Source organism: Oncorhynchus keta, chromosome 10, assembly GCF_023373465.1.
Source record: "Oncorhynchus keta strain PuntledgeMale-10-30-2019 chromosome 10, Oket_V2, whole genome shotgun sequence".
NCBI lineage: Eukaryota > Metazoa > Chordata > Actinopteri > Salmoniformes > Salmonidae > Oncorhynchus > Oncorhynchus keta.
This window is the reverse complement of record NC_068430.1, coordinates 8,591,427-8,605,019: the sequence shown is the minus strand read 5'-3', so window position 1 is coordinate 8,605,019 and position 13,593 is coordinate 8,591,427. Positions and strand designations below refer to the sequence as shown.

Here is a 13,593-nt window from a genome sequence, read left to right as displayed (position 1 = left end):
TAACAGAGGCCAAAAAACACTGTAGGCTAATAAAGAAGAGCCCACAGTATAGCCTCGTTTATACCCGGTGCTAACTCGCGTCCTTTGTCCTGATCATTTCCACATTCTGATTGTACATGATCAGATAGTGATTGGATCATATTGATCCGATTACGAAACGTACATGTTAACACAAGGTGTAAACGAGGCTAGTGATTGTGACGTGCACAGGTTATCCAGTGTGTGCTGTATCCCTTCAAGCTCCATCCCTTGAAACTACTAACTATTTGGCAAAAAATATTTTTTATTATAGGGAATCTACAGGTAACTGGCAAAATAATTGAAACACTTGAGTAAATGATGGATAAAAAGTATATTGAAAGCAGGTGCTTCCTCACAAGTGTGCTTCCTGAGTTAATGATGCAATGAACATCCCATCATGCTTAGGGTCATGTATAAAAATGCTCAGGCCATTCTTTTGGTTACCATGGCTATGCCTCCATAGGATGACAATGCCCCCATCCACAGGGCACGAGTGGTCACTGAATGGTTTGATGAGCATGACAACAATCGAAACCATATGCCAAGGCATCTCAGTCACCAGATCTCAACCCAATTGAAAACAATGTTTTCCACCACCATCAACAAAACTCCAAATAGATGGAATTTCTCATGGAAGAACTGTGTCAGCATCCCTCCCACAGAGTTCCAGACACTTGTAGAATCTATACCAAGGTGCATTGTAGCTGTTCTGACTGGTGTTTGTGTTTTCATTATTTTGGCAGTTACTTGTATAATAACAACACTATTTTAAAGATCTTCAAACAAGATTGAAGTATATTCTACTTGGGACCATGATCTTTCAAACGGTAGTCGTATTTGTATTTATTATTTCATTTTAAAATCAATTCCCTACAGTAGGGTTAGGAATAGATGCAGATGGGCTGTGATGGGATGCCAGCTGTTCTGTAAATAAACTTGGGAGGTTGGTTCTACAAAGAAAACATATGGTCGTTAAAACCTATTTATAACCTAAATATTATTGTCAATATCCACTGTGAGGATATAAAAAAAAGGCTACTAAAAACAGCGTCTATGTGCTTCTGAATATCTACAAGATGGGCTTGGAGAACAGTTGGGGATGTACCACTGAGCGATGGATTGGGGGTGGAGTGTGGACTGGAGGGGGTGGTCCACTTCGATGGGAGGGCGGAGGGTGTGTGGCTGTCCAGCATTGGCAACTCCACACTCCATCCTAAGGGGACTGAAATGTTTACCCCGGCCACATGTGTTCCACGGACACCCCCTCACACGTAAAAACCCTCCCACCCACGACAAATCTCCTCCCAGCGCTATCAAAACGAGTCCCTCCACATTGAAGGGTCTCTCCACCCACCCCGGTCCCAGCCCTCCCCTTTGCACGTTCCCAAGCCCACAATGTTCATCCAGGCAGGGAGTGGCCAGCGAAAAAGTTTAGCCCCATCTGTTGCTGAGCGATTTCTAAGCCTCCCTCCTGTAATTTGCATTATGTTGTAAAGGATGTATGAAACATTGTATGATGTATTTCGTTGTGAATGTGGCCTGTTTTTGTTACTGTTGGGCTCGTCAACAACAATTTATTTAGGTCATGTTTGTCAATGGCGCCTTTTCCGCCAAAAAACACTAGTCAACGTAGCCGCTAAAAGGTACAACCTACCATTTGTTGACCCCACCCAAATACCCGCCCATGACCACATCCCCATTGGTCAACTCTGCCCATTTTAGAATAACTACAACTCTTGTTAGGTAGCGGTTAGTGCCACTCAGACATGGGGTGCACTTGATTCAAGTTGCACGGTGTGGCATGCAGGCACTTCGGGAACAAGATTACAGTCGTTCCACAGGTTTAAAAAAAATAATAATAATAATTTAAGCGCAAATATACAAGCCGATGTAGCTCAGTTACTAAATCAAACTCACACTGCTCAACGTAGAAACCCCCCGGGAGGGAGATCTAAGTTATGAAAGAAAACAGCATTTTCATTGGCCCACAACAACACAATTCGACATCTGATTGGATTAAAAAAATAAATCTCCTCCTTTCTCCTTCGTAGCAGAATCAGCATGTTTGGTTGAAGAGCAAAAAGTTGATGTCAACCTGAAAGAAGCCCGAGAAACTCCTCCCGTCTCGAAATTATGAGTGGTAGGTGAACTTTTTTTTCTTCTCTCTTCTCCCCCCCTTTCAGAAGTAGCTACAGTAGTTTTGTAAAAGTCTATGAAGCTAACTAATAGGTAGGTGATTGTTTATGGAGTAGATAAAGCTAGGCAAATCTGAAATTACATGGTCTCAAACTCTTCAGCTCTAAATGTGATAACCATTTATTGAATCTTTAGCTAACGTTAACGAGCTAATGGTTAGCCAGTCACTTAGGATGAAAAGTCGTATGAGATAGATTAGCTAGCTTTGCTAACAACTAGTTAAGGTTGGAAAACAATTTTCAACTCTTCGAATATCATGTCATTAGCTAGTCAGGCAGCTAACGTTAGTTAGCTCTTGTGGTTGTGTAATTAAGACTCCACTAATCGTTGCCATGCTACGAGCTAGCTATTTAGCTACTTTCTTTAGCCAGTTAGCAGCTGTTTTGCGGTTGTTTTTTTGTTGTTGTTGAAAAACTTACATAACTTAGTTTGCTAGTTCGTGGTATTAGCAATGTTTTTATTTTATCTAATGAACGTATCGTAGACGTGTCAGTTGTAATATCCTAGCTTGCTTTTGTTTAACTGGCAACTAATATCAAGTAGTTAGCTACTGTTAGCAGCTAATCCATTTGCAACGTTACATTTACAGACCAACAGGATGAAATGGCCGCGATGGTGGAAAGCGGTGGAGGCTTCCTTCAAAAGCGAAACACAAATACCGGACAAGTATGCTTGCCAGTCAAATAACATTACACATTCCCAGATAACGTGCATTCAATGTATTCCTCTGATGTTTGCTAGAGACGTTACCCCCTTTCCTCCCCCCTCCTGACATGTAACGTTAACTAGCTAGAAAAGTAGCCAAGCATGAGACATTTGTATCTAGCTAGCTATGGATAAATGCGTAGCTTAACTGTGGTCAGTGGTGGGAATGGGTTTTGATCAGTGTTGTTGATTTCTCACAAGCACATGTCACCGGGGTGGGGATATAGGCAGTCGTAGAGGTGGATGATCCCACACGGGGAGTTCCTGCCAGCCCCGTACAGCAGCTCGCACAGCCCATTTTGGCTGGCGTCGGAGGGGGTGGCTTCGGCTGAGTGAGCTAGTTTATAGGGCAAGATAAAGGTGTGGGTGGGTTGGGGGAGGGGAAGTTTAGCCCGCCGCTGCTCTTTAAAAAAAAAATGTGATCCCACCCATTTGCCACTGGCGCTCCCCCATTTCCTCTCCCGTGGCTTGCCCTCTCACTCATGCCTGCTGCAGCACATACGCTGGAATGCTGTGTGTACTGTCACATTTCACTGTAGGTGTGATGTTAAAACCATGGCAAATGTGACAAGAATTTTACATTATGTTAATTATTGTTTGTCTTTCACTGTGGTTTTAATTGAACTCTTTCAGACTAGATTTATCTTATGAACACCTTGAAAAGCAGATCACATTGTTATATCAAACAGAACCCCTTTGGTAAAGTTTTGTGATGCTGTATCTTATTGATTAGATCCCCATTAGCTGTTGCACATGTAGGAGCTACTCTTCCTGTGAACAATGTGTTGAGTTTTGTATACTAGTAGCTTCACAACAAAAATCCAACTTTGTTTTTTTGCAGGACTCCCAGCAGCCCTCTCCTTTAGCTCTGTTGGCAGCGACCTGTAGTAGAATCGACACCCCAGGCGAGAGTGACTCCGGCTCCGAACAACAGTTAGACCTAAGCCAAGCCCAGCTGACCCAGACAGCCAATGGGAGCTGGCAGATCATCCCTGTCAGTCTCGGTAGCTCCAGTGGTTCCAACACCATCACCACCGACTCCACTGGCATGGTCATGACCGCGGGCGACTCGGGGAAGAACAGGGGGCAACAGGTGTTGACGTCGGTCTCCAGTGGGCACCAGGGGCAGCAGCAGTATGTGCTGTCCTCAGCTCCTTCTCTACAGGGCCAGCAGGTCCTCACCATGTCTGGGGGCCAGGTTGTGTCCATGCCCAACATCCATTACCAGGTAATCCCTCAGTTCCAGACGGTGGATGGCCAGCATCTACAGTTTGCCCAGGCAGGGGTGCAGCAGGACCCTAATGCAGCTGGGGCAGGACAGTTCCAGCTAGTCTCCTCGCCTAACGGGGGTCAGCAGCTGGTTAGAACAGGGAGTGGAGGAAATATCCTAACCATGCCCGCCGGGGTCCTACAGCAAGCCATCCCCCTACAGAACCTAGGTCTGGGTAACAGCGTCCTGCAGAACAACCAGGGCCAGTTCCAGTTGGCTAATATGCCTGGTCTCCTAAATGGCAATATCACCCTCCTTCCGGTCAGTGCAGCTAGTGGGTCTGAAGGGGACGGAGGCTCTAACCAGCAGCTGATGCAACAGGTAGTGTCAACCTCTGGCACGTACTATACCAACTCGACCACCACCACCACTCAGACAGGCACCTCGTATGGAGGCATGACACAGCAGACTCAGAGCACCAACGGCTTCCAGAATTCTGGCGGCGGGATCCCCATCCAGCCAGATAACAGAGATCAGCCGCAGCAGATCCTCATTCAACCCCAGCAGCTCATCCAAGGAGGGACCTCCCTGCAGACAATCTCAGCTGGGGGACAGGTGTTCGCGACCCCGACGCTTACCCAGGATGCCCTGCAGAACCTGCAAATTCAGACCCTCCCCAACACCTCTCCCATCCTGCTGAGGACCGTCGGGCTCAACGGACAGGTGAGCTAGAAGGAGTTCTACTCAAGATTTTTCGGAATGTATTTGTTGATTAGTGCTGGCGCCCTAGTTACAGACTCTGACTAGGTTATTATAAGATGATAACCAGTTCTCGGGTATAAACCCCTGGCCCTATAGCTTACATTTGTGATTTAGCACCTTTTCCCCTTACAGTACCGCCAACTAACTGAATGTTGCTCTGGCTGGAGTACCCCTGAAGTACCCCCTCTTGCAGTTTAACAGTAGGCCTATGGTCTCATGAGTCTTATCATAGTATCCCATGTGGATAGACTCGGTACCCTGGTTGGGAACCACTGACTTAGACACTCCTGTCTTTCTCCTAATGATCAAATGTAACAATGATCTCTGTGCAGATGATGTATGATGTTTTAATTTCTGAATAGTTTGTGATGAAAGAACCCACTGATGCCAGAGAGAAAACAAAAGGGGAATGTAAACTCATCTCAGTCCAACATAATCTTTTAATTTTACCTTTATTTTACTAGGCAAGTCAGTTAAGAACAAATTCTTATTTTCAATGACGGCCTCGGAACAGGCCGAATGGAAAATATAACTTAAATGTGTCCGTTCCTAATCGATCAATATGGACTTCCTCGATCTGCTAATCAATTCCTCTACCTCATCCCTCTAGGTGAGCTGGCAGACCCTCCAGCTGCAGAGCCCAGCGGGGACCCAGATCACCCTGGCCCCCATGCAGGGTCTCTCTCAGCTGGGCCAGGCCCAGGGAGGTACCATGCAACTCCCTGGCCTGCACACCATCAACCTCAACACACTGCAGAACTCTGGTTTACAGATGCACCAGCTACAAGGAGTCCCCATCACCATCTCTAACACAGCTGGTACGTGTTCTGCTCGGGACTGAATGAACACTTATCCTATTGAATTTGAATTAGTCTTTTACTAACAGCCCATAGAAACGCATTGAGTAACGCATTCATAAATGAAACAAAGGACTGCTATAAATAAAGGTTAGTTTTTTTATATATATTTTTTTAACCTTTATTTAACCCGGCAAGTCAGTTAAAATATATATATATATATATATTTGTGTGTGTGTGTGTGTGTGTAACCCCTTATTTTTGGGAGGGGGCACCAAATTACCTCCATACTACTTTTTTATGAGTCCTTCAGACGAGTCTCGTGACACGTGACACTTGTGTAGGTCGTAGCGCAAGATGGAGAACGCCATCATGTTCGCGAGAGTCTCTTTCCATCGATTGGTCATAATAGTTTTCGAAGCCAACCCGTTCAGACGGGGAAGGCCGACCTAGACGGATATGGTGGATTGAGACGCAGCCCATATAACTGACCGATTTTTGCTGGAGTTTTTTTTAAAATAGATATATTTTTAATGTTACTTCGCTTGATGCACGGGTGGTCACAGTTGTAGACTTACCCATATCTGCACTTTAATTGATGTAATCAGATTAAAGGTTTTCATTCAGTCGGTTTTGAATGATTTGATGTCAACAAACAAATGTAGCTTGATGCCTGGAATGCGAAAGTAAGTGTAAAGTAAGCCAACTGGTTTGCCTTGTTCACGCTACATGGGGCTAGTATCTACATGGTGCTAGTATCTACATGGTGCTAGTATCTACATGGGGCTAGTATCTACATGGTGCTAGTATCTACATGGTGTGTGTTCAGAGTAACAGATGGGCATTGACTAAGCATTTCCTTTACTCCTCCGTGGGTCAGTGACAATCCGCTAGTGAGAGGTTTGTCTGGTCGGGCAGTCGGCTAGTGAGAGGTTTGTCTGGTCGGCTAGTGAGAGGTTTGTCTGGTCGGCTAGTGAGAGGTTTGTCTGGTCGGCTAGTGAGAGGTTTGTCTGGTCGGCTAGTGAGAGGTTTGTCTGGTCGGCTAGTGAGAGGTTTGTCTGGTCGGCTAGTGAGAGGTTTGTCTGGTCGGGCAGTCGGCTAGTGAGAGGTTTGTCTGGTCGGCTAGTGAGAGGTTTGTCTGGTCAGGCAGTCAGTTGGAGTAGATGAAGGGGGTGTAACCACCCCACCCACCCTGTCAGTGTCTTATCCGGGCCCCCACAGACAGACAAACGTTATGTGGTCCAAGTTTGCCCTGTTCCTACCAGCATTTACATTTTATGGCTTTGCTATAGTTTTTCTGTCCTGAAATTAGACATAAAATTCAACATGGATTTCCCCAATGCCTCAACCTGACCATACTGGTTGGACTTGTAATTTTAATTTGGGTAGGTAGGATAATAAGATGTTTAAACTGGTTTAGTCTCCACAGTACAATGGCAGAATAATTAATCACATGCTATTGTATTTGGTCTGTTGACTGTCATGAGGTTCTCTATGCGAAGCAGTTCTCTTTATGCGAAGCAGTTCTCTTTATGCGAAGCAGTTTTCTGCACCCGCTAGGACATCTACTAAACTGTGTACGTGACCAATAAATGTTGATTTTACTTGAAGGTGGTTTTGTATCTGTAATGTCCAATGGCTCTAGATACACACCTAAAACAATTGATTCGTTCCAGTAAGCTTTCATGGACGGGAAGGCCAATGATGTTTGTAAACACACTGTATGTTTATTGTAATGGCTGAAGTTCCTGTTTATTCCTCCACAGGAGACCAGGGTTTGCAGGCAGGGGGAGATAGTCTTGATGACGGCACAGTCATGGAGGAGGGAGACACGTCCCCTCAGCCTCAGAACCGCCGGACACGCAGGGAAGCCTGCACCTGTCCCTTCTGCAAGGACGGAGAGGCGAGGTACATAACATCTGAGTCTGTCAACACTATTGCATTATCGGGGAAACGCCAAGAGCTGGGTCAAATGTTGGTTTTTATCACCTGAAAGCCTTTCTCTTGATTTTACGATGACGTAGCCAGGAACCAGGTTGGTTATGTGGGTTTATAACCAGGTTTCAGGAAGAACCACTGACACTATTGCTTATGACTCGTGTGCACATACTTCTGTCTTGATCCTATTGGTCCCAACGTAACAATGACCTCTGTGCAGATTAGATTTTGATTTAGGAGTAATCCTGATGAATAAAAAATGCTGATGCCAAGAGAGAGGAGGAAAAGAATAACAATGCAAGCTCATCGGAGAGACCGGGTGGGAAGTATATTTGAGCGGCATGATATGCGCAGACTGGGGGCAATATTTCTGAAACTGCAGAAAAAGGTTGGTGGCACACATCTAATAGCCTAGCAGCAAAATGACTGTCAATTCCCCCTTTTCCTGTTCAGAGATCCCAATAAGAAGAAGCAGCATATCTGTCACATGCCAGGTTGTGGGAAGGTGTACGGTAAGACATCTCACCTGAGAGCTCACCTTCGCTGGCACACTGGAGAACGACCCTTCGTCTGCGGCTGGTCCTTCTGTGGGAAGAAATTCACTCGCTCAGACGAACTGCAACGCCACAAGAGGACACACACAGGTGAGACGGCCAAGCCGATTTTTAAATGGCATCTTTATTGATACGTTATAACAGAGACGATGGTTGGTTGTTTTAGCGACAAAACCGACGCACGCAACTATGGAGCAAAACAGACTGGGTTGGCAACATGTAAATCAATAGATTTAATCTCCCATGTTCATTGAAAACATACATCAAGTTGCACAATGAGCACTTTTCTCTCTAATGAGTTGTTACAGTTGTTGGCTAGCTAGCTAATGTCAGCTGTGACGGCCATCAGAATGCCTCATAACAAGACATGGTATCGAGAACAAGGTCAAACTAGCTGAAATCGGTCACTAAGGAGCCCCCATATGGCAGTTTCTTGTCATTGTTGCTCGCGATCTGACCATCCAGAATCACAGCACATGGCCTTCTGCCCCATTTGAAGAGCCCGCGTCATTGTCAGCTAACCAGTCTATGGAAGTTGTCAATTTAGCTCTCCCCGTACCCAGCCTCACCACACAAACAGAGCTGGAGGTGGTGTTGTGTCCCCGTACCCAGCCTCACCACACAAACAGAGCAGGAGGTGGTGTTGTGAATGTCCCCGTACCCAGCCTCACCACACAAACAGAGCTGGAGGTGGTGTTGTGTCCCCGTACCCAGCCTCACCACACAAACAGAGCTGGAGGTGGTGTTGTGAATGTCCCCGTACCCAGCCTCACCACACAAACAGAGCTGGAGGTGGTGTTGTGAATGTCCCCGTACCCAGCCTCACCACACAAACAGAGCTGGAGGTGGTGTTGTGTCCCCGTACCCAGCCTCACCACACAAACAGAGCTGGAGGTGGTGTTGTGAATGTCCCCGTACCCAGCCTCACCACACAAACAGAGCTGGAGGTGGTGTTGTGTCCCCGTACCCAGCCTCACCACACAAACAGAGCAGGAGGTGGTGTTGTGTCCCGTACCCAGCCTCACCACACAAACAGAGCTGGAGGTGGTGTTGTGTCCCCGTACCCAGCCTCACCACACAAACAGAGCTGGAGGTGGTGTTGTGAATGTCCCCGTACCCAGCCTCACCACACAAACAGAGCAGGAGGTGGTGTTGTGTCCCCGTACCCAGCCTCACCACACAAACAGAGCTGGAGGTGGTGTTGTGAATGTCCCCGTACCCAGCCTCACCACACAAACAGAGCTGGAGGTGGTGTTGTGTCCCGTACCCAGCCTCACCACACAAACAGAGCTGGAGGTGGTGTTGTGTCCCCGTACCCAGCCTCACCACACAAACAGAGCTGGAGGTGGTGTTGTGAATGTCCCCGTACCCAGCCTCACCACACAAACAGAGCTGGAGGTGGTGTTGTGAATGTCCCCGTACCCAGCCTCACCACACAAACAGAGCTGGAGGTGGTGTTGTGAATGTCCCCGTACCCAGCCTCACCACACAAACAGAGCAGGAGGTGGTGTTGTGAATGTCCCCGTATCCAGCCTCACCACACAAGACTGGTTTGGATATATCCCTGACCAATATGGCTTTAATTTTCACCCCATTCTGAGACCGGGTTTGAAACAGCCCCTCTAGTAATTTTAAAGCTGCAATATGTCACTTTTGTTCGACCTGGCCAATTTCACATAGAATAGTGAGTTGTAAGATCGGTCTAGAGTGGTGAGTTGTAGATCGGTCTAGAGTGGTGAGTTGTAGATCGGTCTAGAGTGGTGAGTTGTAGATCGGTCTAGAGTGGTGAGTTGTAGATCGGTCTAGAGTGGTGAGTTGTAGATCGGTCTAGAGTGGTGAGTTGTAGATCGGTCTAGAGTGGTGAGTTGTAGATCGGTCTAGAGTGGTGAGTTGTAGATCGGTCTAGAGTGGTGAGTTGTAGATCGGTCTAGAGTGGTGAGTTGTAGATCGGTCTAGAGTGGTGAGTTGTAGATCGGTCTAGAGTGGTGAGTTGTAGATCTGTCTAGAGTTGTAGATCTGTCTAGAGTTGTAGATCTGTCTAGAGTTGTAGATCTGTCTAGAGTTGTAGATCTGTCTAGAGTTGTAGATCTGTCTAGAGTTGTAGATCTGTCTAGAGTTGTAGATCTGTCTAGAGTGGTGAGTTGTAGATCTGTCTAGAGTGGTGAGTTGTAGATCTGTCTAGAGTGGTGAGTTGTAGATCTGTCTAGAGTGGTGAGTTGTAGATCTGTCTAGAGTGGTGAGTTGTAGATCGGTCTAGAGTGGTGAGTTGTAGATCGGTCTAGAGTGGTGAGTTGCAGATCGGTCTAGAGTGGTGAGTTGTAGATCTGTCTAGAGTGGTGAGTTGCAGATCGGTCTAGAGTGGTGAGTTGTAGATATGCTTCTTGTTTTTGTACACCAGCTTCAAACAGCTGGAAAAAATATTTCAGAGGTTTAGATCAACTGATTCTCTACATTATACTTGTTTGTTTTTTGTCAAACAAACTGAAATTAGGCTCGCTAGCCAGGAAATAATGGAGTGATATCTGCATAGTGCATCTCTGGTTGTTGCCGGTCACTGCTGACCTTGTGATGACTGGACGAGGAACAACTCTGGGGCCCTAGTTACAACCTCTGACTAGGTTATTATATGGTGATAACCAGGTCTCGGGAATAACCTTTGACCCTATTGCGTAATGATTTACCATTTCAGTCATTTAGACACTTCTGTCTTTCTCCTATTGGTCCCAACATAACACTGACCTCTGTGCAGATTAGGTATGTTTTTTTCTGAATAATCATGATGAAAGAAACCACTGATGCCAGACATTTGTTCTGTTTTTGAAGGAGACATTTCTCCAGGTTACAAGAATAATCACTACTAACCTGTAACCTCTTCATGCCATCTAGGTGAGAAGAAGTTCACGTGTACAGAGTGTCCAAAGCGCTTCATGCGCAGCGACCACCTCTCCAAACACCTCAAGACCCACCTCAACAAGAAAGGAACCACTGGTGGCGCTGTGACCTCCGATAACTCCGCCCCTCAGTCGGGTGGAGGCGGAGCCACAGATGGCGGGGCTGGGGGTGTGGTCAATGACCAACACGCCCTCATTGCCATGGAGACACTGTCGCCCGAGGGCATCGCCCGATTGGCCAGCAGCGGCATCAACGTGATGCAGGTGGCTGACCTGCATTCCATCAACAGTAATGGATATTGATTACTGATTGGTTGTGGGGATCAGGACGGTAGTGGAGCAGCGGACATTGATCTATAAGGGCTATATGTGTCTAGATTATATACAGTAAAACTAAGGGCTAATAATGGGAGGGGAGAGCTCTTGTTTAGATATTTTTGAAAGCTGAGACAGGATCCAGGGAGTCCCTTCAGATCCACTGTTATGGCGTATTTCCATGACCTTACCCATTTCATTGGCTGTGAGTCGGGTGGAGAGCAGTCTAGATGTTAGTTACCTAGATCTGATCGATAATGGAAGGGCATGAAATGGTACTACTACAGTGGTTGTCCTAGTAACACATTCACAAAGGCACCTTCTCTGGAACACAATACAAATCCATCACTTCCAATCTCTATTTGTACATAACTCAGAAACGCACTACTCAAGAGTCCCCTCCCCATGGCTCGGAGCCACACCCCCTCTCAGGTCTCTTGTCCAACCCCCCTCTGTCTGGGTATAGTACAGTATACACCAGGGATAACTTCAGTACTCCACTGTACTAGCTGGTTGAGTGGGTTGGGCCTTCGCCTGGTCTCTCACACCTTCTCTTGTCTAGCCCGGTATCACCGTTGGTTCTATCTCATTGGAGGCCAGTGTGGATGGGGGAGGGGCTCACCGTTATTTGGTCACTAGTGACTTCTGGGGCCTGTTCAGGAGGATGTAACGTTACACAACGTTCAGATGGTGTAGAAAAAGGGAATCGGCTCTTGTTTTTTTTCTATTTGTATCTGCGTTTGGCATGTTTCATGTCCCTGAATCCAGCCCAGACCCAGGAGCATTAATCAGCAGGGAGGGACACAATCACCTACATGGGGTCCTGGTCAAAAGTAGTGTACTAAACAGGGACACAAATCTAAAATCGTCATGAAATATCTCCTTGTTTTTTGCCTTTTTATATGATTATTATATAGGTACACATTCAAGCCATCATGCTTTGATACATTTATCATAGCAAAAAAGAGAACATTTGGGATAAGTCTTTTTGTATGTACATATGTTTTTTCTTTTCTCTTTCGTGTAAAGCTACGGAAATTCTTAGCATAGGAAGGATCAACTGAACTTTATATATGGTTGCAAGAGATTGCCTTTCTGTTGTGAGTCTCTCATACACAATCAATCTTAAACTTCTATTCTAAACTTTTATATAAATGTAGATTTTGTTTAAACTATTTCAAAAAGTGTTCTGTCTATAGAATGAACTATGTATGTATTCAATACAGTCCAGTCCCAGTACATATGATTTACTTCTGGTATATTTGTCCTTTTGCTTCATACTCAAGTTCTCTCTGATGCATTTAGATAAATTCTTCCTAGACTACTTTAACCCTTTTTTTTTACGTCTTATTTCCAAATAATGCAAAAAAAATAAATTTCAGCTAAAACCAAAAATCCATATTCTGTTTTAAGAGAACTGTGGAATGGAATGTTTCGTCAGTTCTAGACAGTCAATATAACCTAAGTCCGGACCTGGTTGTATTACGGTTGCAAAAGACCGGTAACATTCCTAGGTTAATGAAACCTTGTTAGGTATTCCTGCTTACGCAATCCCTTTTCCAGGAATTTCACTTTTCTGGAAAACCACATTTATACAACCCTATTTCTGTAACAGCATTGGCCTGCATGTTTTGAAATTAAGTACTGATTTATTACGTAAGAACAGCATCATTAGGTTGTCTCAAACAGAAAGCCAGGGTCGATCAAACTTTAAGATTGACCTCGTCACTATTTTTATCCAGTCAGTTTCAGTAGTGTGGTCAGTCAGATGTCTTGCAGAAGACTGACTAGCCGGGGTTCTAAATGTGCATCAAATGGCGCCCTATTCCCTATGTAGTACTATGGGACCTGGTCAATAGTAGTGCACTGAAGGGAGTAGGATGCCAATTTGGATACACATTTGAAGAGGGTTAAGTACTTAACTCCCTGTTGACTTGATGTCCACTTCAAGCTTGATCAACTACAAGTTGTGGGAAATGTATTTGAATGCATTGTTTGAGTATTTGATTTGTACTCCTATCCTTGCAATTTAGTTTTCAGACAAGTGCCCTTAATGTTTTTATTTCATTTAAAAAGGGAGTTTTTTTTTGTTGAATGTTATTACTACAAATGCCAACAGCTGGATTAAAAATTATGAATACAAAATGTGTGATCTGTTCTTTTAGATTTATGATCCTATTGACTGAGTTGGTCGAGCATGGCAC

General features: G+C 45.3%; 1 protein-coding gene and 1 long non-coding RNA gene across 3 annotated transcripts; both read left to right on the top strand.

Annotated features, from left to right (window-relative positions):
• The first annotated feature begins 2,018 nt into the window (after positions 1 to 2,018).
• Positions 2,019 to 13,534, top strand: sp1 (sp1 transcription factor). 2 transcript variants are annotated; one of them, XM_035761157.2, is made up of 7 exons: positions 2,019 to 2,161; positions 2,807 to 2,883; positions 3,764 to 4,855; positions 5,505 to 5,712; positions 7,458 to 7,599; positions 8,083 to 8,273; positions 11,070 to 13,534. In XM_035761157.2, exons 1-7 carry the CDS (start codon positions 2,155 to 2,157, stop codon positions 11,375 to 11,377), a joined length of 2,025 nt encoding a protein of 674 aa, XP_035617050.1. In that variant the 5' UTR covers positions 2,019 to 2,154; the 3' UTR covers positions 11,378 to 13,534. The 2 variants fall into 2 exon arrangements, with proteins under 2 accessions (XP_035617050.1, XP_035617051.2); XM_035761158.2 differs by lacking the exons at positions 2,019 to 2,161; positions 11,070 to 13,534 and adding an exon at positions 2,162 to 2,250 and having other exon boundaries at positions 8,083 to 8,329.
• LOC127932087 (uncharacterized) lies at positions 8,799 to 10,189 on the top strand. The gene is made up of 3 exons (XR_008143980.1): positions 8,799 to 9,179; positions 9,228 to 9,431; positions 9,480 to 10,189. It is a non-coding gene; the product is annotated as an uncharacterized LOC127932087 (long non-coding RNA).
• Positions 13,535 to 13,593: the final 59 nt, after the last annotated feature.